Consider the following 26,920-nt stretch of genomic DNA (forward strand, 5'->3'; position numbering starts at 1 on the left):
ACTCCTTAGGCTGCATTCACACCACATTTGGACATACAGCAGCCGGATCCAGTGAGAAAATGTGAAAACTGGTTGCCACCATCTCTCTGCCCGACCCGCGCCATACTTCATTCATTTCAATGAGCCAGAGAGAGGCAGCTAGTGACTCTGGTCGAGGTCTGAAGAGTGCAGCAGACCTTGGTTTTCAGTTTGGCAAAAACCTGGATATGGTCTAAAAATAAGTCGACTGGAGTCACTAGCTGACTCATTGAAATGAAATGAAAGGGGGAAGAAACGGGTCTGGCAGGGATACGGAAGCAGGGATGTGGAAATCCTATAGCCCGACGCCCGGGACAAGTAGTTTTGGGCACCGGGCAGGTGAATTGTTTATAGATTTAGCCCTGTATCGGGCTAGCAGGGACAGACAGACTTCCCCCTTATTTTTCTTTAATGTCGGTGTGAGGCGCGGGAGCGGATGGAAGTCTCCACCTCATACCGGCACTCAGAGTGTATGGAGGGGACGGCGGGGGCCTCCAGTTGACTGCAGAGCCCCCTTATCTCCCCTCCCGAAGGATGGACGGAGCTCAGAAGACACAGCAGGGTGAGAGAAAGGACGTAGACAGCTCCGTACACAGCTCCATCCCCCGCACACAGCTCTATCCCTCCCCTGATCTGTCTCCACAGGACCTAATCCACCACGGGGCGGTTGCTAGTTTGCACGGGGAAAACACAGAGCGGGGGGGGGGGGGGGAGGACGGAAATCTCACCTCACACCGGCCGGGACTACAGCTCTGATGTCCACTCATGGCGGCTCAGGTGAGGAGGCCGAGAATACATGCGGCGGCAGGAAGGGTGGTTGTATATGTAGGGTGTGAGTGTACGTGTGATGTGTGTATGTAATGTATGATGGGGGGGCAGCGGCAGGTGTATGTATGATGTGTGCATATGTATGGTGTATAACAGTGTTTCCCAACCAGGGTGCCTCTAGCTGTTGCAAAACTACAACTCCCAGCATGCCCTGGGCATGCAGGGAGTTGTAGTTTTGCAACAGCTGGAGGCACCCTGGTTGGGAAACACTGGTGGATATGTATGGTGTGAGTGTATGTGTGTATGATGTCTATGTGTGATGTGTATGTAATGTATGATGTGTGTATAATGTCTAAGTGTGATGTGTATGTAATGTGTGATGTGTGTATAATGTCTAAGTGTGATGTGTATGTATGTGATGTATGATGTGGGGTGGGCAGCGGCAGGTGTATGTATGGTGTGAGTGTATGTGTGTATGTAATGTATAATGTGGGGGGGGCAGTGGCGGGTGTGTGTGTGTGTGTATGATATGGGGGCAGTGGCTGGTGCATGTATGATATGTGTATGCATGAATGTTTTGTATAGGAGCGGATTGTCACGTTGGGCATTAGGGCAGTTGTGCCATCTAATTTTATTTATTTTTAGTGGCACCCGCACTGAATTTCCCCCCCAGAATCCCGCCCCCTTCATACTCACCCGCCAACCAAGAGTCCCACGGATGCACACAAACACCCCCGAACCAAAACTACAACTCCCAGCATGTTGGACCATAACCTAAACTGTAGAACTATAAAGTGCAACATGCTGGGAGTTGTAGTTTTGGTTCGGGTCAGCTGCAGAGCCATAGGCTGCATCAGGGCATGCTGGGAGTTGTAGTTACTAACTGTAATTCCCAGTATTCCTTGACATAGACTATGGCTCTGCAGCTGACACGAACCAAAACTACAACTCCCAGCATGTTACACTATAACCTTAACTGTACTACTATACAGTGCAACATGCTGCAACACCCACACAACCATAGGCTGTATCAGGGCATGCTGGGAGTTGTAGTTATCTACTAACTAAATGCAACTTCCAGCATTTTCTGACACAAAATGCACCATATAAACTGGAGAAGCAGAACCCCCCCCCAGTAACACATAAGTCCCTATTGAGACTGAAAAATAGTGATTAAAATATTTTAAAAAGTGCGTATATATGTGAATAAGCCCCTTTCCTAATAAAAGTTTCCAATTTTCTTTAAATAAAAATAATGTACAAAAATAAACATAAGTGGTATCGCTACATGTGGAAATGTCCAGACTATTAAAATATAATGTTAATTAAACCGTATGGTGAACGGTGTAAATGTAAAGAATAGTCCAGAATTGTTCATTTTTGGTCACTTCATATGAGACATTTTTTATGGTGATCAAAAAGTTATCTGGGCTTGTTGTCTGGGGTGTAAAAGGATCTACAACTCTCCGGCCGCTAATAGCCTGGCATACCGCTGTCAGCAGTGTCTAAAGGGATCTTATATCCATCCCTGGTGGTCTAGTGGGGGGGGGGGGGGGTCAGACTATTTTGGTTGAAATTATTTCATCAACCAGGACAAGTGGATTTTCTTGAGGGACAAGTAGATTGTGTTCCGCTTTAGTCCCTTGGACAAGTATTTTTTTTTTTTAATTTCCACACCCCTGGGAAGCAACTGGATCCAGCTGCCGTATACCCAAACGTTGTGTGAATACATGCTTAAAAAGGAAAACTGACAGGAGGGTCACACGCACTAACCTGAATATACAAGGTTATAGTGCAGGTGACCCTGTTTTTAAGTAGGTTTCTCTTACCCCATTCCGTGCAGCTGTTACAGAGATATGCAGCAAAATATATATATGCAAATTATGAGAGACAAGAAATGGGGATGTTCCTATTGCTATTTTAGCAATCCTAACGCTGTCATCTTGCAGCCATTCCACCTGCCCCTTCATCAGTATTCACGGCTCCCTGCCAGGATATACCTCGGGTGCAATCGACCTTCCCAGGGCCATACCGTGAGAACCAGGGTGGACCCCCTGGAGACCTAGCTGAGATGTCCAACCAGCCAAACTAAGAAGGCATCAGAAATGGAGACTTGGAGGGTGCCTAGGTTGTGAGCGCAGGATGTTGCCCAAGAAGACTGCTGTCCGGTACAGAGCAAGTAGAAAAGTATGGAATACATGTGGAAAACCGCCACTATAGGAATAGCTAAATACTAAGAGGCGCAGCAAACCCAGGTACCAGTGTTCTTGTGGGAACTGAACCACACGCCAGTTCTGCAAGGCAACAGTGCTAACTACCGAGCCACCCTGCTGCAGAATTATAGCAGGCACCAAGGGCAATGGAGGAAGATACTCACATAGACAAGGGAGCAAAACACAGTGTAGACAGCTCTCTCACTCGTACCTGGAATAGTCTGTACAGAAAAGGACGTCCAACGCAGGGTGCGGTAAAAACAGGTACTTTATTGTAGGATCATCGGACACAAACTTGCATCAGGACAGACACAGACGCGTTTCAGACCATTACAGGTCCTTAGTCATGTTATACCATGACTTAGTCATGTTAGTCCATTGGACTTACAACGACCTTTTCATCGTGCCCTCTCCACTGGCAGTGGGGGGGGGGGGGGGAACAGGACTCAAGCCATGGGTGCGGCAGTTGGCACGTTCTCCATGGATGATGTAGAGGGTCTGTTGTGTCGCTAAACTCTCACTCGCGTGGATGTGGAACATTGTGCTCTCTGAGGTTGCTGAGAGGGTCCATATCACAGTGAACTCACACTCATAGTGAAGTACCATAACTGCAGCTGCCAATGGGCCAGACATCAAGGTCTCCATGGATGCCGTAGAAGGTCAATGGCACATTAGTGAACTCTCGCTTTTGTGGAGTACCGGAACTGCAGCCACGGAAGCGGCAGACATCACGCTCTCCACTGATGTCTTAGAGGGTCCATTGTACATCTGTCACCTCCCACTTATAGTGGAGAGCTGGAGCTGCAGATGAGGCACATCGTATCTCCATGGATGCCGCAGAGGGTCCGTTGCGCTTATAGTGTCACCCCTTCAGTCACCTCGCACTGGCAGTGGGGTGCCGGAAGTCCAGCCGCAGATCCAGCAGCCACAGCATGGGTGATTGGCTGATGAGGAAAGCAGGCAGAGCAGCGACTGGTTGCCGGTAACCTTCAGGGGAAATTGAGGGCTGCTTGGCAGACCACGCCAACTACCGTACCTGAGAGTGTCTCTCTACAAGCACCCCATTATAGAGGGCCACACCTGCCCTATTCACTTAGGACTGAACCGTGGTGAATAAAGTTTTAATGCCATTATGCATGAAGGCGGTGCTGACATACGAACTCAGGATCTCCTGTGTACTAAACAAGGGCTTTAACCAACTAAGCCACTGCACCAAGGGGAAGGGACATGTGATGCCTGGCAAGAACAGGGCCATAGGTCGGCAGAGGGCAACAGAAGAGAGTTCCAAGTCGGACCCTGCTGACAAAATATGTTGACTATATAGAATACGCGGTCCCTGGCTAGGGGACCTATCAGATATTAAACTGATAAGAACAGTGAAAACAGAAGTTTTAACTGTAATAGCAAGTGGTTGCCACATGAGGGAACCCACGCCGGCCGGGGACTAAGGTATGGACTGTCCGAAGTGCAACTTCCCAATCCTCGCTAAGAGGGGAGGGGGATGGGGTGTCATAAAAACTGACCACTCTGGTACACACTAGAAAATAATAAAATAATGCCTCCTACTGACACGAGCTAAAACGGATTACCTAACTTCCAGTGAACCAGGGAGGAGCCGACTTTTCCCCCCTAGTCAGTGCCTCCTAGTGGCAGAGCATATACCCATGGTCACAGCGGGAAGACACAAAGCCTTATGGGTGGTATGGGCAGACAAGAGACACACCCACCAAACCATACGGTTTGGTGCATTCATACTACGTTTTGGCCATATGACTGCCGGTGAAATTTAAAAAACCAGCCACTTCAGTATCCCCGCTGGGCCCGTGCCAAATCCCACTCATTTAAATGAGCCGGACGGATTCAGATAAAGACTCCGATCTGCTCATTTTTACACCGTATTCGGTTTTGTTGCACCAAACCGTGGTGCAAAAATGAGCCGACCGGATTCCGTCCAGCTCATTTAATGAAAGAGATGCGGCGCAGGTCTGGCGGGCATACAGAAACAGACAGTTTAAAATTTCTCCTCCGAATCCGGCAGCAGTATGCCTAAAACATAGTGTGAATGTAGCATAAGATGGATGCCAGCAGCATCTGTTTTTGGGGAAGTCTGAGAACATAGCCGCTTACCAAATATCTATGGAAAGTGAATAGGCAGCTTTATACAATTTATAGTCCTATTGTGGTGGCCTTTAAAGGGAACCGGTCATCAGTTTTTAGCGTCTGAACCACAAGTCATTGGCGCCAGTCCCTTTCTCCGCCTCTCCAGCCTTGATCAATAGACATCTCCCTGTTGGAGTAGAGGAAGTCATCCGTCCCGGTGGGGTGGCTGCAATGACTGGTGGTCCAGGTAGGATGATAGTGATGATAGGACAACACAGCTATCAGTACTGAGACATTTCTTATAAGGCTTCAACATCTAAGTATGAATGGAAACATGGTTAGAAATTATTATTGGTTCCAGGGCACTGTACATACAAAAATGTGTTAAGATACATTTCAAACACAAATAGATGGCAGCGCATGCCAGATGGCAGCGCATGCCAGATGCCACACCGCCATGCCAGGTGACATGCCCTGTGGCAGAGCTTCTCTGAGAGCCATAACCCTTCACTGGCTTTTGTGTGCACAACTTGTGTGAAAAACTACAACTCCCAGCATGCCCGGACAGCCAAAGGCTGTCCGGGCATGCTAGGAGTTGTAGTTTTGCAACAGCTGGAGGCACCCGGGTTGGGAAACACTGTTCTAGGGCTACTATAGGTTGTAATACAACTTTATAGAACCAAATAAAGGATCAATGGGCGTCTCAAAATCTTAGTAGCTATATTGTCCCCTGTCTCCAACTAGAACCAGCAGTCACCTCTCCTCCTTATCTACCTGCTGGGGTCAGTATATAAACCAGACTCATCTCCCACAATGCACTGCATTCACACTGTACGTCCTTATGGACGTCACCACAGTACCTGCTCCGCTATTGCTCTCCTGAAGTAACAAGCCATGGCCCTCCGCAGTGCACGTCCAGATACAGACGACCTGCGTTATGAGGCTGAAAGCACCATGTGAACTGAGGACAGGACACAGGAAGCGGCTTCTCACCAGACACACGTGCTTCCGTATGACCCGCCCCCGGCACGGCTCTCCTCCAATCACCGCCCGCGCTGGTCATGTGACCCGGCTGGAGGGAAGGCCTGAAAGTGTGTGACACCGGAGAAGACAACGGGAGAATACGGTACCGGAGGGAGGGGTGAGGGCTGTGTACCGTTAGCAGGGGAGGGGGCAGTTCCGTGCATCTCTATGGAGTTTCTGGAAGCCTTGCTTCTCATGTCCTCACTACACCTGTCTGATGTAAGACTTGGCATGGTGCCCCCTGCAATACACAAGAAGTGGAAGTATTGCATTACATCTGGGGCTCGTGTAATGCTACACTCCAATCTTTTATTGGGTGGGCAATGCCATCTTTCAATGCTGTGGCATATTACTGATGTATGGTATAGGGTAGATGTATGGTATGGGGTAGATGTATGGTATGGGGTAGATGTATGGTATGGGGTAGATGTATGGTATGGGGTAGATGTATGGTATGGGGTAGATGTATGGTATGGGGTAGATGTATGGTATAGGGGTAGATGTATGGTATAGGGGTAGATGTATGGTATAGGGGTAGATGTATGGTATAGGGGTAGATGTATGGTATAGGGGTAGATGTATGGTATAGGGGTAGATGTATGGTATGGGGTAGATGTATGGTATTGGGGTAGATGTATGGTATTGGGGTAGATGTATGGTATAGGGGTAGATGTATGGTATGGGGTAGATGTATGGTATAGGGGTAGATGTATGGTATAGGGGTAGATGTATGGTATAGGGGTAGATGTATGGTATAGGGGTAGATGTATGGTATAGGGGTAGATGTATGGTATAGGGGTAGATGTATGGTATAGGGGTAGATGTATGGTATAGGGGTAGATGTATGGTATGGGGTAGATGTAGATGTATGGTTTAGGCTGTGTGAGACAGCTGAAACGTCGCCTCCTGTATGTTTGGTTGAATAAAGCCACACATTTTTTCACGGAATTGAGTGCTGCTGCTTTCTACGTTGGTTTAGGGTAGATGTATGGTATGGGGTAGATGTATGGTATGGGGTAGATGTTTGGTATAGGGGTAGATGTATGGGGTAGATGTATGGTATGGGGTAGATGTATGGTACTGTATAGGGTAGATGTATGGTATAGGGTAGACATGTACAAAATTCTTCAAAGTCTGCCTTGTTCCAGAAAAAGTAGTAATGTTAAGAAAACAATGAACTAGTCTACCAGACTATAGAGAAACATCTGTGATGTTATCTGTGATGGGGGAGAATGTTATCTGTGATGGGGGGGGGGGGAGAATGTTATCTGTGATGGGGGGGGGGGGGGGGAGAGAATGTTATCTGTGATGGGGGGGGGGGGGAGAGAATGTTATCTGTGATGGGGGGGGGGGGGAGAGAATGTTATCTGTGATGGGGGGGGGGGGAGAGAATGTTATCTGTGATGGGGGGGGGGGAGAGAATGTTATCTGTGATGGGGGGGGGGGAGAGAGAATGTTATCTGTGATGGGGGGGGAGAACGTTATCTGTGATGTGGGGGGGAGAGAACGTTATCTGTGATGTGGGGGGGAGAGAACGTTATCTGTGATGTGGGGGGAGAGAACGTTATCTGTGATGTGGGGGGGAGAGAACGTTATCTGTGATGTGGGGGGGAGAGAACGTTATCTGTGATGTGGGGGGGGGAGAACGTTATCTGTGATGTGGGGGGGAGAGAACGTTATCTGTGATGTGGGGGGGAGAGAACGTTATCTGTGATGTGGGGGGGAGAGAACGTTATCTGTGATGTGGGGGGGAGAGAACGTTATCTGTGATGTGGGGGGGAGAGAACGTTATCTGTGATGTGGGGGGGAGAGAACGTTATCTGTGATGTGGGGGGGAGAGAACGTTATCTGTGATGTGGGGGGGAGAGAACGTTTTCTGTGATGGGGGGGAGAGAACGTTATCTGTGATGGGGGGGGAGAGAACGTTATCTGTGATGGGGAGGGGAGAGAACGTTATCTGTGATGGGGGTGGAAGAGAACGTTATCTGTGATGGGGGGGGGGAGAATGTTATCTGTGATGGGGGGGGGAGAATGTTATCTGTGATGGGGGGGGGGAGAATGTTATCTGTGATGGGGGGGGGAGAATGTTATCTGTGATGGGGGGGGGGAGAATGTTATCTGTGATGGGGGGGGGGAGAATGTTATCTGTGATGGGGGGGGGGAGAATGTTATCTGTGATGGGGGGGGGGAGAATGTTATCTGTGATGGGGGGGGGGGGAATGTTATCTGTGATGGGGGGGGGGAGAATGTTATCTGTGATGGGGGGGGGAGAATGTTATCTGTGATGGGGGGGGGGAGAATGTTATCTGTGATGGGGGGGGGGAGAATGTTATCTGTGATGGGGGGGGGGGAGAATGTTATCTGTGATGGGGGGGGGGAGAATGTTATCTGTGATGGGGGGGGGGAGAATGTTATCTGTGATGGGGGGGGGGAGAATGTTATCTGTGATGGGGGGGGGGAGAATGTTATCTGTGATGGGGGGGGGAGAATGTTATCTGTGATGGGGGGGGGGAGAATGTTATCTGTGATGGGGGGGGGGAGAATGTTATCTGTGATGGGGGGGGGGGAGAATGTTATCTGTGATGGGGGGGGGGAGAATGTTATCTGTGATGGGGGGGGGGAGAATGTTATCTGTGATGGGGGGGGAGAATGTTATCTGTGATGGGGGGGGGGGAGAACGTTATCTGTGATGGGGGGGGGGGAGAACGTTATCTGTGATGGGGGGGGGAGAACGTTATCTGTGATGGGGGGGGAGAACGTTATCTGTGATGGGGGGGGAGAACGTTATCTGTGATGGGGGGAGAACGTTATCTGTGATGGGGGGGGAGAGAACGTTATCTGTGATGGGGGGGGGGAAGAGAACGTTATCTGTGATGGCGGGGGAGAATGTTATCTGTGATGGGGGGGGAGAACGTTATCTGTGATGGGGGGGGAGAACGTTATCTGTGATGGGGGGAGAACGTTATCTGTGATGGGGGGGAGAGAACGTTATCTGTGATGGGGGGGGGGAAGAGAACGTTATCTGTGATGGCGGGGGAGAATGTTATCTGTGATGGGGGGGGGAGAGCATCTGTGGGGGGGAGCATTATCTGTGATATAGGGGAGAACATTAATAGGAATCAGTTAAAGGGGTGCCTCTTTTGGGTTTTTAGTAGGTCAACATGTTTGAATTGTGAGAAAACCGTCACACACAGGTACAGACACTATATTATGAACTACACTAACTTTACAGCCTCTGTAGCATAGTCAAATAAAAAAAAATTTCTCGGAATACCCCTTTATGACCTGAACAGCCTATCTTAGGCCATATTCACACGTCCGAGTTTTGGCATTAAAATCTTTTTTAAAAAGCGCAAAATTCGCCAATTTTGGTACAAATAGAATCAAAAAGATCAAAAGGTAGCATGATACCAAAAGGTAATGCTTGTCCCACAAAAAATAAGCCCTCACTCAATGCCGTCGGACGAAAAATGAAAAACTTATGGCTGTCGGAAAATAACACAAAAAAGGGGAAAAAAAGAATTTTGCTCAGAAAAGGAAAGAACATAAAAAGCTATATAAAATGGGTATCGCCATAATCGTACTGACCCACAGAATAAATATAACATCACTTTTACAGCATAGTAACCACAATAAAAAATAATAAAAAAAACACCAGAAATTTTTCAGTTTTTCACAATATTTTGGAGTTTTTCACAAAAAATGCTGCATGTATCAGCAAAAATGCACCTCTTACATAAAGTACAATATTTCACGAAAAAACTATTGCAGAATCGCTCTGCTCAGAAAAAGCGTTCTAAAATTATTACCATTTAAAGAAACACATGTCAAATAAATAAAAAAAAAGAGCCTGGTCATTAAAGGGGTTGTCCAGTGGTGAAAAACTTATCCCCTATCCTAAGGAAATGGGATAAGTTTGAGATCGCGGGGAGACCTGCGATCTCTCTGTACGGGGCCCCGGCTCTCTGGCCAGATAGCGGGTGTCGACCTCCGCACAAAGTGGCGGCCGACACGTGCCCTCGATACATCTCTATGGCAGAGCCGGAGATTGCCGAAGGCAGCGCTTCGGCTCTGCCATAGAGTTGTATTGAGGGGGCGTGTCGGCCGCCGCTTCGTGCGGAGGTCGACACGCCCTCTTCCCGCGGGCTGTCGGGGCTCCGTACAGGAGATCGCAGGGGGCCCCAGCGGTCGGACCCCCGCGATCTCAAACTTATCCCCTATCCTTAGGATAGGGGATAAGTTGTTCACCACTGGGTTCACCACTGGACTACTTCTTTAAGGTAAAAAATTAGTCTGTCCTTAAGGGGTTAAATCAGAACAATAACTGAAAAATATCTGTATTTTGTGTTTATAGGTCAATAAGGACATAATCAGAAAATATTTTCTGTATTTATCTTTTCGGGAATCCATCATGACAACAACATCTGTTTCCAAGGTAATTCCCCTTTGCTTGGTGTAGAGATGTGTTTTTGTTATTGGTTGCTTTTTTTTTAGATGTATTGTTATGTCGTGTGCATGGATACAGAGTTTTATTGCTTAGAATGTGGTACATGTTAATGTAACAGTATTGTGATCCTTCATTTTGCTAGACAAAACCAAAAAATATGTTTGAGCTCTCCAAGAACCAATGATACATACATACCAGCCCACCAATAAGAGCATTTATAAGAAGAGTAGAATATAGGCCAAGAAATTCTATATACTGTATACCTCACAGAGGATATAATATTAGACTGGGTGTAGTATGGGACTATATAAGGTCAGTATTAGAAAGACATTTATTTACTGGTAAATATGTTAACTCCCACCTTTTATTCAATGTAACATTCCATGTTCTAGGATTGTTCCGGGGAGTGTTCCGCACAGAAATTGAGAGATCCCTGTAAATGTCAAAATTGTCAAACTATTTTGAGTTTGAGTATTTAGGTGACAACACAACTGTGAGCTGTACTGGTAGCTACATTAAATATCTTTTATTTGCATGAATAATCCTTTACTGAAACATGACCTGTAATATTTTTTTATTTTTAGGGTTGCTTTGTGTTCAAGCCTAGTGCAAAGAAAAAAAAGCTTTCTCTTACAGCAGGTGTGTATATTGTGCTGATAGGGGAAGACTGTTAGTTGTCTCTTTTTTGAATGGTCACTCTCATGTCAAACAACTTCCCTCTGTGTGATAGCCAATGTGGTTCCTAACATTTATCCTTTACCAAAAATGACTCCATACCCCAGAAAAACATCTCTGTAGAGCACTATAGGCACAGTGGCCACTGTCTCGCTTCTCTGTAATCTGCTGTCTATTAGTCTCCGTCTGTCTCTAGCAACAGAGACACCAAGATGGAACACAGGAAGTGTGGGCTGGGCTTAGCTAGTGCTGTGTGCAGGAGAGAGAGCCTGGGCTGTGTACCTGGAATTGGTCAACCTTTACAGAGGATCTGCACAGTCCCTGATATAATATCTTATTAGGAATACTGAGCTATTTTCCCCTTGTCTTTTATATACATAGGTAAACAAAGTTCCTTTTATAGGAATTTTGCGCTGTTAAATTTAATATCAATGCCCTTATATGTTTCTATTCTATGGCTATAAGCCTTATATAGTATATATTAGTGTGTCATTTTACTTTCATTATGCAGTATAGTTCATTTCATTAGTTGACCATCATTATACTACATATGTATCAGTATACAACAACAAAACCGCTTTCACATTAATCCTAATAATCTAGTCCTGTATATCTAGAATCTTAGGGGGCGATTTATCAAAACCTGTCCAGAGGAAAAGTTGCTGAGTTGTCCATAGCAACCAATCAGATTGTTTCTTTCATTTTTGGAAAGGTCTCTGAAAACTGAAAAGCAAGCGGATTGGTTGCTATGGGCAACTCAGCAACTTTTCCTCTGGACAGGTTTTGATAAATCTCCCCCATAGTGTCTCTGGTATCGACATATTGCTATGCTTCCTAGATAAATCAGCAACATGTTAAGTGTTTTCCTGGTGAGTAAAGTGTGGGTGCCCAATGGGTCTTGTTTGATTTCCATCCTTTGTTATTGGTCTAGTTACTATCTCCACAATAGGAGTGACTTATTGGCATCTTGCTTTATGCATCTTATGATATAGCCTGAGCCGTCTATGACATGATAGGACACTTTCCCTGTTGTAACGTTTTTATGCCATTGTATATTACATATGGTCACATGCTGTCTTTTCGTGATCTTTTTCTGAATATTGTATATGTTTATTGTAATTTATAATCATGATTTAAATAAAACATATATTTTTAATTGTATTTATATGAGTGGTTGTTGACTCACTATGTAGACTATGTAGAAAAGGCATCACAAAAAGGTTGTTTGGCCTATGTTTTTATAGAAAACGCAGGTTAATTTTGTCCACATATACTGCATGTCTTGGAATTAAATCACCTTCTTTATTTCTAGCTGACTATTTTATTGAAAGTCTTAAGAATTCTGAAGATGGCAGAATGCGCTTTGAGAGCTGCCAGTTGCTATGGCAGCAGATGAAATCTCAGACAGAGGTCAGTGGAATCCATTATAAGTTGAGGGGTAGTGGATGTATTCCTGATCAGCGGATGACTTAGTCTCACCATACCATAATTGTAAAGCTACCTTATCATAGAGCTCCAGTAATTGTATCATTTGCATCCAATTTTATGTGTCATCAAGACAATGAAAAGGAAGAAAATGTGTGCACTTTACATTGTTCCTGGAAATGTTCAAGGGCCAAAGAGTTCTGTTCCAAATGCTACACATAAAAATGAACTGGTTCCATGGCTGTGTGTTCATAAAGTTACTAACTTATACATTTTTGCATCAGTATGTTGTCTGGAATCCCCAGCCTGACTGTGGGTAATGACCTGAGCTGACACCTGTCAGATCAGCACTTGCAGCCGTAATACAGATGCAAAAATGCAAACGTATTATGCTAGTGTTCACCCAGCCACTATGGCCCTGATTTACTAAGAGTAGAGTGGAGTTTTCTTTGTGGGTTTTCATTCCTACAATTTTTTTCAACAGTATTTACTAAGGTTTCCCTACATTTTACACTTTTCCCTACATTTTGCTTTTTTTTTACACATTCTCTGATCTGTAGAGTTTTCCTCAGCTCAAATCCACCACATTTTCTGTGGTGGAAACCTTAGTAAATATGTTGTTTTTTTGTGAAAATGTTGGGGACATGCCCCCTTTTTGACGGCCATGACCACTTTTCCAGATGGCCACACCCCTTTTTCAGGTTTTCTCAGTAAAATGAAGAGTTGTTTTTTTTTTTTTTCTTCTATTCTGGCACAGACAGAATTTCTGGCACACAACCCATCAAAACATGTCGGATTTACAATAGTAAATCAGGATCTATATCTTTTGTAACATTCATTTCATGTTCGTGTCATTGGGGACCACAGAAGACCTTGGGTAAAGAGAGACAACATCAAGCAAAAAGTGTTATCTCCTCCCCACGGGCTATTTCCCCCTCCTGCAGACACTCTTTCTCTTTCTGCTGGTTTCTGCTCTTTTAATTCTTTTCTGCTTTTTTCATTTGAGTAAAAAATGTTTTCTCCCCCACAGCTTGTTTCCTTCCACCCCCCCCCCCCCCTTCCCTTGCCCCTCTACATCTCCCCGGTCAGCCATTCGTGGTTACCCATCCCCATCTTCCTTTCAGTTATAGAACCCTTCATTCTTTTACCTCCTCAAGCATTCATTCACCTCTCCCTCCCACTACACATAGGAACAACGGTCTTTCATAGTTTCCATCTACCCACATCCAACCACAGTGGTTTTGAGCCCATCCACTACACTCATAACTGTTTATTTGCACATTTGTGAGCCCTATATAGGTTCTAGAGTCCACTAGTATTAGCTTTTTGTCACGCACACTCTCTACTTCCTGTTCCAGTAAACACTACCACATTCACTACGATAATAGCTGCCACAATAACATCTAGCCGCGCTTTCCCCACCGCTCCGGCACTGCCATGCGCATGACCGGCAGTGGCGTATGTGCAGAGTCGCACACCACAAGTGGCGGCACCCGTGTATATAACAGAGCGCCTCACAACAGAGAGACTCACAACCCACAGCCACTACACAGGAAACCCAGCCAGGACTACAGATCAGTAAGTACATGCCTCACTGTGTCTGCCTACATAGGGAGATGTATAGCAAACTTTGAGGAGGATAGGAATTCCGGCGCTGACCAAGGAGGAGACAATAGAGCCAGGTGTGTAGCGAACAGATTTAATCCAGTGCGACGCGTTTCACCGCGCTTGCGCGGTTTCATCAGGCATAATATGACCAGGATCATCATATCAAACGCATATCCTGGTTGTGTGGGAGTGCACACAACCTGGCAGGTTGAGCCTTTACTTTTTCCCTCCCCTCCCACACACCTGTGATCCCGTTGATTCTCCACAAGGGAGCGCCTGTTTTTCCTTGTTTTACAGATCTGCCTACATAGGTTATACACTATGCACTAACACCAGATAGAGATCCTAAAATAATGTAAATGTATATCATTTTTCATTTAACTTTATTTACAGAAAATCTTTAAAAAAAATATAATACAATATAGAAGATAACCTTAATTAAAGCAATAACTGACCTCTCTGGCCTCCTGTCATTGACTTTGTGTTTCAGCAATTGCAGGAAGAGCTGAATACGAAACTTTTCGACAATCTCATAGGCTTTTTGAAGAAATCTCATTCAGATTTTCTGAACAAAAAAAATGACTGGAATTGCCGAGTGAGGTCCAGTGAAATCCCTACTGCTGCTCTTCTACTTGGTATGCCCATCCTCTTCTGTTTTTTTATCATTATTATTTTAGCAGGATTTTTTGTATGTTTTTGTGCTTTTTAGTTGGTCTTTTTATAGACACAGAATTTAGAAGTTTTTCCATCATCCTGCACTTATTCCCACCTAAATCATGTACTAGCTAGCTTTAGCAATGAAAAGAAAGTCAAAGATATGTGCCATATAAACTATGGCTTGAATTCCCATTGATATTATTATGGGATATTATTTGGTGGTGAAACTTATGGATTTTGGCTTTAAATACACCCTGAAATCCATTTGAACATGCCCCCAGGTAACACTTCCTTGGTTTGTGATATATTTCTAGGAATACTGGATTTTGTAGTCTACCAATGGGAAGCATTTCCCCTGTCCCTTTTATAGGCGTTAATGGGGATTTTCCAACAAACAAATTATCCACAGCAATAATAATTATAACATAGGGAGAGGAAACAATCCAGACCAGCTGTGTAATACAGTATTTATTAAGGGTGACAGGGATTTAGACGAAGACAGACCAAGAACAAAACACATGAAACAAACCCAACTAGAAGGAGAAAGAAAATACAGAAGAAGGAAAAGAATGTAGAGTAGAGCGCTCAGGGCAGGTACCAAATGACCTGTGGCGCACCACTGTGGCACCAGGCCAGTACAGGTCACATACAGAAACCAATAATATCCTCCATATGCTGGATATGCGTAACCTTGTCAAACCACTTCGCCAAGGTAGGGGGGGTTGGGAGATTTCCACCATCTAGGAATCATGTTTTTTTCCGCCCGAAGGAGATTTCTGGACAGGGTTTTCATATTTTTTTCCAGAGGACAAGCCTGGAGGCAACTCTGGAGGGTCTGAGATCAAAAGGAGGGGCCCTAGTTTATCTAGTAGGTGACAGAAGCATGCAGGTAGAGGTAGAGTGACATGAATAGAGTGCAAAGGGCATGGGTGCAGAGGTCTTGCAGTAGGTGAACCCACAATTTAGAGTTGGTGTTGTAAAATAGGTTGAATATTCGGGCGTGAGTGCAGGCCAGATAATACAAATGGCAATTCCGGTAGTCCCGCCCCACCAGAAAGCGTATGCCTTGACAAGGTGATCCTATTGAACTTAAGGCAGGAATAAAACCAAACAAATGTGCCATAGCACCACTGCAAACTACGCCAGAACACAGACAGAATATGAATGGGAACAATTTGCATGAGGAATAATAGTCGCGCTAATAACATCATTTATAGGTAATATATCTTTGATCACTGGAGCCTCACCAGTCATTAGAGCAGGGGTCCCATGTCCCACAATTCTCCTCACCTGCGCCAATAAGAAGGAGTTTCTATTGTGCCTGTTTCCATAGCTCCCATGCTGGATCATTCAGATTTCTTCTCATTGTGCTTATATTATAAATGCAGCGATTATGGGGTCCAAGCAGTAGAGTCCCAGTGATCAAACATTTATATTGTAATAAGTAATATATGTATTTATTGTAAAAACATAGTAAATGTATCCTTTTAAGAGGGTTCACATGATAACTGCTGTCTGAAACAACAGTCATCTTTCCATAGGTCATTGACTTTACTGCTGACAGCAAACATTCAAGTCATAGACTGCTGTGTAATATGATGTGTTTTACAATTTTCTAGGTGTTAATGTCACTGACCATGAGGTAACTTTCAACAGCCTGTCGGATAATCTTAATGAACATGTAACTCCATATGTAGTGTTATTGCAAGCAAAGGAATGCCCAGGTAAGTCTTTTTATTTTATTTTTTTAAATGCACACTATGTAGATTCTTGTTTAGTTCTCTCTTTACGTAGTAAGATCAATAGTTTTTTTTTATTACATTTTCCCCCTCCGTCTCCACGACTCCTCCTCCTGATTGGGACAGGAAAAACACTGAGAGGTTAAATTCACCACCCCTTCCTCTCCACACCAGTGTTTTTTCCTGTCCCTGTCAGGGAAGGAGCTGAGAGGTGCGGGGACCTAGTCTCCTGTGCAAAAAGAAGGTCCTTACCGGGGCCTTGTAGACTCGGGGTGCTGAAGCAGCGCACCCCCTGTCCCCTTTCTCTCCCAACGGTCCGGTCCGCTCTGCAGGTCCACTCCAGGAGTACGGAGGATGCTGTAACGGGAACTGCTTCTGGCAGTGATCTTACAGCGGTCCCGGCTTCCTCCAGCGCAGCCTGGCTTCACTGCCAAGTGGGAGTGCTTCCTAGTGATAACACTTCCGGAGTTTCCCTTCCAGCCGGAATGATGGCGTCTGACATCACTTCCGGCGAATTTGAATCTGGAGACCGGCCTTTTCCTATAAAGAGCCCCTCTCCCAGATGGAAGCTGCTCTGCCTGATTTCAGCTTTGGATTTTTCCAGGCTGCATCATGAGCTCTCCTGCAAAATATTCCAGATCCTCCAGTGGTCCCTGGATCCGTGAGTACTGAAGGCCTATGGGTTTGCCCGGACCTGTCTTCTTTTGCTTGGTGTTTTATCCTTCTCTTCCTTGTATTTTCAGGGAGACAAGGAATCTGTGGGTTCTTCGGTTAAACCAAAACAGAAATCAAAACCTAAATCATGCATAATGTACTACAAAGAGTTTCTTGAATCTACTTCTAAACCTTTGTGTAAAGCATGTATTGCATCTGTGATTAAGGATGATTCTCTCTTATGCAAGAAGTTAAAACCATGATCCATTCGGAGATAAACTCAGCTTTAGCTTCATTTACTCTACCTGCTACACCTGTGGCATCTACTGCTACTGTTAATCTCTCAGCTGTAAAGAAGACTAAGACGGTGTCTTTTTTTGGATTCTGAAGAAAGTGTATCTCCAGAATTGGAGAAGGGGAATATGTAGAAAAACCTCATGAAGAGGAAGTTTCTTCTCTGGCAAAGTTTTTATTTAATTCTGATGATATTGAATCATTAAGTCTATCCGTACTACTTTAAATCTGGAAGAAGTTCAGGAGACGAAATCTATCCTGGATGAGCTTTTTGGAGGCCTAGGAAACAGTAAGTCTTGTACTTTCCCTGTTCATGCTAATTTACATAAAATGATTAAGCATGAATGGGCAAAACCAGAAAATGTTTATTCTTAAAGGTCTGAAAAGGCGATACACCTTTAATGACTCAGACTCTAGCACTTGGGATACGATACCTTTTAGTTGATGACCCGGTTGCTAAAGAAGCAAAATGTACCTCTCTGCCTTTTGAGGATGCTACACAACTAAAAGATCCGATGGATAGAAAGGCAGAGAGTTTGTTAAAAAAAAAGACCTGGGAGGCTGCTTCATCTTTGTTAAGACCCAGTGTAGTCTCTACTTCTGTGGCCAGAACTCTAGGAGTCTGGTTAGATCAACTGGAATTCCATCTTCAGTCTGACACCCCTAAAGACCAGATTTTGGAATCCTTTCCTCTTCTTATAATGGCTTCTAGTTTTTTGGTCTGATGCCTCTGCTGAATCCGTTAGACTTGCCTCTCGTACTGCTGTTTTGTCCAATACCACTAGGCTTGTACTATGGCTAAGATCTTGGTCGGGAGACATGACCTCTAAAAGTAAACTCTGCTCCCTTCCTTTCCATGGTAAATTTTTATTTGGTCCAGATCTGGTCTCTATATTGGAAAAAGCAGCAGACAAGAAAAAAGGATTGCCCTTTAGATAAAGTTCAACCAGTCTTCCAGAGGAGGTAAAGAGAAAACAGGACTTTGGTCATACAGGAAGGGGGGTAGGGGAAGGAATCTCTTTGCTAACCCCGGTCAGTCCTCTTCCAACCCTAAACAGTAAAACCAGGCCAGTAGGGGCAAGGCTTTCTCGTTTTGGAGTCCCTGATTCCCAATCCCTGGATAATATCCCAGGGCCTCCAGATCAAATTGTCATCACCTTCCCCTCCAAGGTATGTTGTTACTCAACAGAGTAAAAAAAAAAACAGAGATTGGTTCTCAAGGGTGTTCAGGACCTTTTCAGCATGGGAGCTATCCAGGAGGTTCCTCTCCTTCAGAGGGGCCTAGGTCATTACTCTTCCCTGTTTCTAGTTTCCAAACCAAACGGGAAGTTCTGTACAATTATAAATCTGAAACCCTTGAACAAATTTGTGGTTTACTGGAAATTCAAGATGGAAACTGTAAAATCTGTGGTTCAGTTAATAAGGGAGGGGGGCGGTGATGGCGACAGTCGATCTACGCAATGCATATTATCACATTCCCATCTATTTAAATTCCCAAAAATGTGCCATCCGATGGGGTTCCAGTGTCCGGCACTTTCAGTTTGTTTGTCTCACATTCGGCCTGTCATCTGCTCCTCAAATTTTCACCAAGGTCTTGGCAGAGGTGGTAGCCCTCCTCAGGAAGGAGTCTATTCTATCTATCCCTTATCTAGACGACATTTTGATAGTGGCAGACTCAGTTCCTCAATTGGAACTTCATTTACAGAGAACTATTCTTGTTCTCCAGAAGTTGGTTTGGATTCTAAATCTGGAAAAATCAGATCTTATTCCCAGTCAGAGGAAGATATTACTGGGTACCCTCTTGTATTCGAGAATCCAAACCTCCTTTCTTCCAGATTCCAGGAGGGTAATACTTTGTGCCATAATCTCCCGGTTCCTTACCATTCTCTTATGTTCAATTAGGACAGCAATGTCCACTCTGGGCCATATGACATTGTGCATTCACTCAGTAGCTTTGACCAAGTTTCACTCCGGGCCTCTACAGAAGTGGATCCTAGACTTTTGGGACAAATCTCAAAGGACTTTAGACTGAAAAGTGTTAATTCCCACTCAAGTAAAATCCCATCTAAAGTGGTGGATGGTAAGAAAAAATCTAGAAAAGGGAGTGATTTGGTTTCAGACAAACCCGTTACTTATAACGACAGATGCCAGTGAGTGGGGATGGGGAGCTCACTCAGAGACTCAAGCAGTCCAAGGAAGGTGGGATCCCCAGACAGCAAGGAAATCTTTGAATTTCAGAGAACTACTGGCCATATGGATGACACTCAAAGAGCTGCAGAAAAACTGCAAAAATCGCCACATCCTCATTTATTCGGACAATACGACAGCAGTGGCCTTTATAAGACGTCGGGGAGGCCCAAGACACACTGCCCTTCAGTTGATTTCTCATCAAATATTTTCTTGGGCAGAAAACAAAGTTCTTTCCATCTCAGCAGTTCATCTCAAAGATGTCTGGAACCTGGAAGTGGACTTCCTGCGCAGACACGTACTAGACCCCGGAGAATGGTCTCTAGCTTCTTGGGCATTGAAAAATGATTACGGAGAGATAGGGAGTTCCTCAAGTGGACCTTTTTGCAACCAGGAGAAATCACAAAGTGGATCTATTCTATTCCCTCAATCCAAAAGACTCTCCACCAGAATTAGATGCTTTGGCTCAGGACTGGACATTCAGATTAGGTTATGCATTTCCTCCCCTGCCTCCTGATATCTCGGGTCCTTCAAAAGTTAATGAACTGCCATTGCATTCTATTTCTGATAGCTCCATACTGGCCAAAAATGAGCTTGTTTTATCTATTGAGAACTCTGAGTATAGAGGAGACTATCAGGCTTCCTCCTCAAGCCTCAGCTTGACAGCATGGAAATTGAAAAGTCCATTCTGCTGAAGGAAGGTTTCTCTGAAAAGGTAGTAAATACACTTCTATCTAGCCGTAAAGATACTACCTCTAGAATTTATGCTAAAACATGGAAGAAATGTATCTCTTGTTGTGGGGATTTGACACTCCGGTGATTCCTAAAATTCTAGACTCCCTTCAGCAGGGATTTGATATAGGTCTTTCCCCTAGTACCCTCAAAGTGCAGGTTTCTGCTCTGAGTGCTCTCTGTCATGTAAACTAGCTGATAACATGTGAATTTCTAGATTTATTGTAGACTCAGACCTAAGACTTTTTAAATCTCTGTCCTCAGTGGAACTTAAAAACGGTCTTAGGACCTCTACCTCTGGATCCTTTTGAACCTCTGGATTCTGTTTCTGATAAGTTCCTGACTCTCAAAACTATATTTTTAGTCGCCATCACTACAGCCAGAAGAGTAGGTGAAATTCAGGGCCTTTCTATCCAGGAGCCTTATATCAGAATTATGGATGGCAAAATTATTTTTAAGCTTGTTCCAAATTTTTTTACCTAAGGTTGTATATGTTTTTCATAGGTCTCAGGATATCGTAATTCATCCTTCTGTTGTAATCCAAATTATGACCTAGAAAGATCATATAGTCTTCTGGATGTTAGAAGAGCTGTTCTCCAATACATTGAAAGAACTAGTCAGTGGAGAAAAGGTAATCTATCTGTTCAGTTTGCTGGTCCTAATAGAGGTAAAAAAGCCTCTAGAAGTTCTATAGCCAGATGGATTAAAACCGCAATTTCGGAAGCTTATGTGGCCAGAGGTAAATCCCCACCTCTTCAGATGAAAGTCCATTCTACTAGAGCAATTTCCTCGTCATGGGCAGAGAGAGCTGGAGCTTCTGTAGAGCAAATTTGTAAAGCTGCTACTTGGAAAAACCTTCATCCCTTTTCCAAGCATTATAGAGTTCATGTTTTGTCTTCTAAGGATATGGCCTTTGGACGTAAAGTCCTCAGTGCTATAGTCCCTCCCTAATAAATTCTTTGGTATTTCTCATGGGTGCTGTCGTGGAGACGGAGGGGAAATGGTGAATTATACTCACTGATAATTCCTTTTCTGGAAGTCTCCATGACAGAACCCATACATCCTACCCTTTGTTTTTTTTTGTTTTTATTGTGGTGTTCTTATACACTTTTTTTTCCTTTCCATCAGTGTTCTTTGTAATTACACTGGTGTGGAGAGAAAGGGGTGGGGAATTTAACCTCTCAGTGTTTTTTTCCTGTCCCAATCAGGAGGAGGAGTTGATATCATGGGTTCAGTCATAGAGACTTCCAGAAAAGGAATTATCGGTGAGTATAATTCACCATTTTGAACATATTTAAGCCCAATAAAAAAAACATACACAGATACAATATAGCAGTATAAATCAAACTGGATGTACATTAATAAGTAACCAGACCATGTGCTTAAGGTGGTCTAACACAAGAAAAAATAATTTGTAATCAATAACACAGGAAAACAATGACTGAGGGTAGTGATAATAGGAAAAATAAATTCCTGACATAATCAATGACGCCTAATGCTGTGCACACAAAAAGATATACACTGCCTAAGTTTAAAAAATACTTTAAAGAACTTTAAAAAAAAAAAATTCTAATTATTGTAATCTTCTGTGTATATGTAGCTGGTATGCTATGTTGCAAAATGTATTATATTGTAATATGCAACCTGATAGGCCTGCTTGGGTTTCACTGTCATGTTGTGTTACATCTTTAAAAGGTAACAGTACAACATAGGCACAAATATTGCTTTATCCCTCTCACACAGCACTTTTTTTAGTTTAATTTTTTTAATACAATTCTTTTTAAGTTACCGTATTTTTCGCCCTATAGGACGCACCGGCGTATAAGACGCACCCAATTTATAGGTGCAAAATCTAAAAAAATAAATATTTTGAACCCAATAGTGGTCTTCAACCTGCGGACCTCCAGATGTTGCAAAACTACAACTCCCAGCATGCCCTGACAGCCACTGCATAGGAGGTAATACTCACGTGTCCCTGCCGCTCCGGACCCGTCACCACTGCCCTGGATGTCACTCCATCGCTGTCGCCGTGTCCCCATTGCTCCGGAACGTCTCTGCTGCCGGCCGTGAATCCTCGCTCTCCATCGCCGCCATCACGTCGTTACGCACGCCGACGCACGTACGTGATGACGAGGAAGGAGAGCGCCGGCCATACAGGGGATCCCTGAACGGAGAAGACACCGAGGAGGCAGGTAAGGTCCCTCCCGGTGTCCTGTAAGCACTAACCCGGCTATTCAGTCGGGCTGTTCGGTCAGCTTTGATCGCCGCATCTGAAGGGTTAATACAGGGCATCACCGCGATCGGTGATGTCCTGTATTAGCCGCGGGTCCCGGCCATTGATGGTCGCAGGGACCGCCGCGATAGGGGTGTATTCGCCAGTTTTGGGGAAGAAAAAGTGCGTCTTATATGGCGAAAAATACGGTAATCTGTGTTAGAAGTACTATCATATATGAATGTGTAACTGCCAATCCTTCATTAACAATTCTCAATTCATGGTTTAGGATTATGCATTTTCTTCCAGGTATAAAGCAGCTTCTTCAGAAGCTTCTTTCGCAGCTCATAGGATGCGTAGCAGATCTGGATGAAGATGAAGAGGATGGCCACACTCCTATCTCTCAGAGAAAGATGAACTGCTCCATGGCCTCCCTTTCAGGATGGTATCAGAATATTACAAATGTAATTGTCAATATACTTCTTCTCATGTTTAGAAGTTACTTAAAGGGAAACTGGCAGCCAGTTTATCCAAATCTAATCCAACACAAAGGGTTATAGTGCGGGTGAACCTGAGGAAAATGATTTATTACTTACAAAAACTGGTCCAGCTATTTCTGAGTTACAGGCTCCGTTGCCAGTATGCAAATATGTTCTTTTGCGTAATGGAAGCGGGAGCTGGCTTTCTGAGCTTCCCTGCCTCCGTGCATAAGTCTGCATAAATTGGAACAAAATGGAACATTTGCAGAAAATGGGCGGGCATATGAGAGGAAGGAGGCAGAGAAGCTCGGAAAGCTGGCCACCTCCATTGCGCAATGGAGCCTGTAGTATTTGCATACTGGCAATGGAGCCTATAACTCAGAATCGGCTAGACCTATTTTTTTTATAAGCAATTTAATAATTTTTCTCAGGTTCACCCGCACTATATCCCAGTGTATATCTAGTGCGGGAGAAGTTGACTGTCTGTTTCCCTTTAATAGTTCGAATTTTATTTCCTTTTCTAAAAAATACTATTGTTATACTGTTAACATATTGTTATGGTATCAGTAGAAACTAGGCGCTCAAATTATATTCTTTCACTTCTGTGCTCCATTTTACTTGCTACGAATGTAAAAACTCCTGCACACAGTTTACCTAAAGCGATATGAGGTCTCTATAGAAAATGTAACTGAATAAAAAAGCAACTTGTTCACTGCCCCCCACCTTAGTTACTGAATGCAGGCTTCCTTCTGTTTCTATTGGACTAGGGACACACCCCACAAGCAATTTTTTACATTTATACTATTAGGTGAATGTCCACCTTTTGAGCACCATTTTTTTCCAAAAGCACAGGAAAGCTTTATCAACATCATCCCACATGAGTCCCTGCTTAGAAACATTATAAGGCTAGGATTCCACTTGGTTTTTTTCTGGAATCTTTTGGAGATCTGCCACTGCAGTTTTTTTAGCCAAAGCCAGAAGTGTATTCATAAGGAATAGGACATATAAAGGAAGGACTTATACTTCTCATCCCTTATGGATCCACTTCTGACTTTGGCTCAAAAACTGCAGTGGCAGCTATACAAAAACTGACAGAAAAAAAACCAAGTGGAATCCTAGCCTAATAATGATGCATGATTACAGTTAGTGTTCTCCATCAGTCACAGTTTGTGTTTCTTTTTGGCTGTTTGTGTAACTGTAAAAGATTGTCATTTTTGCTTATATTTAACTGAAGAAATCAAGTTCTCCAAAGAAAAAAAGACGGGCCTCATCTGAAGGTTTGCAAACACCTCCTATAGTTGTAGTCTTCAAAGATCTAGAAAGTTTTACGTCTTCTGTACTGCAAGAATTTATTTTTATTAGCAGGTATGTAGCCAGCAAGGTCAGTGCACATTCTACTTTTATTATTACTTTTTTCATTTACTGTATAACAACAAACTACAAATGATAAACACTTACATATCAGATGGAATAATTCATTCACTTACACATTACTGGTATAACATGTGCAGAATATTTTATTGTCTTTAGTACAGTAAATTACATCCTTTTTTACAACTTTTTTATATGCTCCACACCATCAGTGTCTGTAACTGTACGTTGGGCAACATAAACACTTAACCTCAAGAAACAAGGCACCAACCATAAGAAAATACACAAAAATAGAAATTGTTATTGATCATATACCCATAATAGCAGATAAAAAGCACATAAAGGATGTCAAGCACTAGACTAGGCTTACAGCAGATAAGGTGGCGATCATGACTGAAAAAGCATGGATATAAAAGAACAGGAACAGATGTAAGAAAGGTAAAACAATATACTAAATAGCCATGGCAACACTCACATTATAGGTATACCATACATAAATATTGGACCTATAATGGTAAAGAGGGAAGACACTGCGATCTAGTATATTGTTTTACCTTCCTGACACTTGTACTTGTTTATATCCATGTTTTTTCTGTCGTGATTACCACCTTATCTGCTGTAAGCCTAGTCCAGTACCCAACACAATTTCTATGCATTTTATCTGCTTTTATATGTATGTGATCAATATACATGATTTTTTTGCATTCTCTTGTGGTTGGTGCTTTATTTCTTGGGGTTAATCATTTTTTTCTATGTCAAAGGCATCCACCTTATAACGTTGCCCAACACCTTGCACCCACAGAGATAAGCGGTTTGAAGAAGCTATGGCATTCATGAAAGTGCCTTAGCCTCTCCAATATTTACTGATGCTTTTCCTGCAGCAACCACACTTTTAGTTGTGGTGGTAAAAGGCACTGAAGAATTGCCCTATTTAAGTGAACCACGCTGCTGTTCTTTTCACCACTGCTACTAAAAGGATGGATATGGAAGGATGAGCAGCAGTAGGTATTAAAGAGGCAGCCTCTTTAAACAGCTGATCGGCCGGGGTGTCAGGAATCCGACACCAGCCAATCTTATATTGATGTCCTATCGTGTAACCCATTTAGGATTTGTGCACTGCTTCTATAAGCAGCAGCATGCCATATAACTTAGCGAAGAACTCTGCAAAACAGAAATATATATCTTGTGTTAATCTTAGACATATGTTACAGTGGGGATGAAAAGTTTGGGCACCCCAGGTAAAAATGTGTATTAATGTGCATAAAGAAGCCAAGGAAAGATGGAAAAAATCTCCAAAAGGCATCAAATTACAGATTAGACATTCTTATAATATGTCAACAAAAGTTAGATTTTATTTCCATCATTTACACTTTCTAAATAACAGAAAACAAAAAAATGGTGTCTGCAAAAGTTTGGGCACCCTGCAAAATTTATAGCATGCACTGCCCCCTTTGCAAAGCTGATACCTGCCAGTGTCATGGATTGTTCTCAATCATCATCTGGGAAGATCAGGTGATGTCAATCTCAAAGGTTTTAAATGCCCAGACTCATCTGACCTTGCCCCAACAATCAGCACCATGGGTTCTTCTAAGCAGTTGTCTATAAATCTGAAACTGAAAATAGTTGACGCTCACAAAGCTGGAGAAGGCTATAAGAAGATAGCAAAACGTTTTCAGATGTCAATATCCTCTGTTCGGAATGTAATTAAGAAATGGCAGTCATCAGGAACAGTGGAAGTTAAAGCAAGATCTGGAAGACCAAGAAAAATATCAGACAGAACAGCTCGCAGGATTGTGAGAAAAACTATTCAAACCCCACGTTTGACTGTACAATCCCTCCAGAAAGATCTGGCAGACACTGGAGTTGTGGTACACTATTCCACTATAAAGAGATACTTGTACAAATATGGTCTTCATGGAGGAGTCATCAGAAGAAAACCTCTTCTACATCCTCACCACAAAAATCAGCGTTTGAACTTTACAAATGAACATATAGACAAGCCTGATGCATTTTGGAAACAAGCTCTGTGGACCGATGAGGTTAAAATTTAACTTTTTGGCCGGAATTAGTAAAGGTACGTTTGGAGAAGAAGGGGAACAGAATTTAATGAAAAGAACCTCTGTCCAACTGTTAAGCATGGGGGGTGGATCAATCATGCTTTGGGGTTGTATTGCAGCCAGTGGCACAGGGAACATCTCACGAGTAGAAGGAAAAATGGATTCAATAAAATTTCAGTACATTTTTTATGCTAACTTCATGCCATCTGTGAAAAAGCTGACGTTAAAGAGAGGATGGCTTCTACAAATGGATAATGATCC

The 26,920-nt window shown here is 43.6% G+C and overlaps 2 protein-coding genes across 8 annotated transcripts in view; one reads left to right on the plus strand and one right to left on the minus strand.

Moving 5' to 3' along the window:
• RARS2 (arginyl-tRNA synthetase 2, mitochondrial) overlaps window positions 1–6,128 on the minus strand; it is a 32,826-nt gene extending 26,698 nt beyond the window's left edge. For both annotated transcript variants that reach the window (XR_008891276.1, XM_056566079.1), the window contains exon 1: window positions 5,960–6,128. Coding sequence is in view for 1 of the 2 variants with exons in the window: in XM_056566079.1 (XP_056422054.1) it covers window positions 5,960–5,995 (36 nt within the window). In the remaining variant the exon portion in view is untranslated. The remainder of the gene's footprint in view (window positions 1–5,959) is intronic.
• Window positions 6,113–26,920, plus strand: part of ORC3 (origin recognition complex subunit 3) — a 74,091-nt gene continuing 53,283 nt past the window's right edge. For 2 of the 6 annotated variants that reach the window (XM_056566073.1, XM_056566074.1), the window contains exons 1-8: window positions 6,226–6,341; window positions 10,477–10,557; window positions 11,154–11,208; window positions 12,557–12,654; window positions 14,768–14,912; window positions 16,554–16,658; window positions 23,062–23,216; window positions 24,466–24,596. In XM_056566073.1, the coding sequence (XP_056422048.1) occupies window positions 6,291–6,341; window positions 10,477–10,557; window positions 11,154–11,208; window positions 12,557–12,654; window positions 14,768–14,912; window positions 16,554–16,658; window positions 23,062–23,216; window positions 24,466–24,596 (821 nt within the window). In that variant the 5' untranslated portion in view covers window positions 6,226–6,290. Of the gene's footprint in view, window positions 6,342–6,388; window positions 6,439–9,290; window positions 9,317–10,476; window positions 10,558–11,153; window positions 11,209–12,556; window positions 12,655–14,767; window positions 14,913–16,553; window positions 16,659–23,061; window positions 23,217–24,465; window positions 24,597–26,920 lie in introns of those variants that run through there. The other 4 variants (XM_056566075.1, XM_056566076.1, XM_056566077.1 and 1 more) reach the window with 4 other exon arrangements.

The sequence above is a fragment of the Hyla sarda genome, chromosome 3 (assembly GCF_029499605.1).
Source record: "Hyla sarda isolate aHylSar1 chromosome 3, aHylSar1.hap1, whole genome shotgun sequence".
Taxonomy (NCBI): Eukaryota; Metazoa; Chordata; class Amphibia; order Anura; family Hylidae; genus Hyla; species Hyla sarda.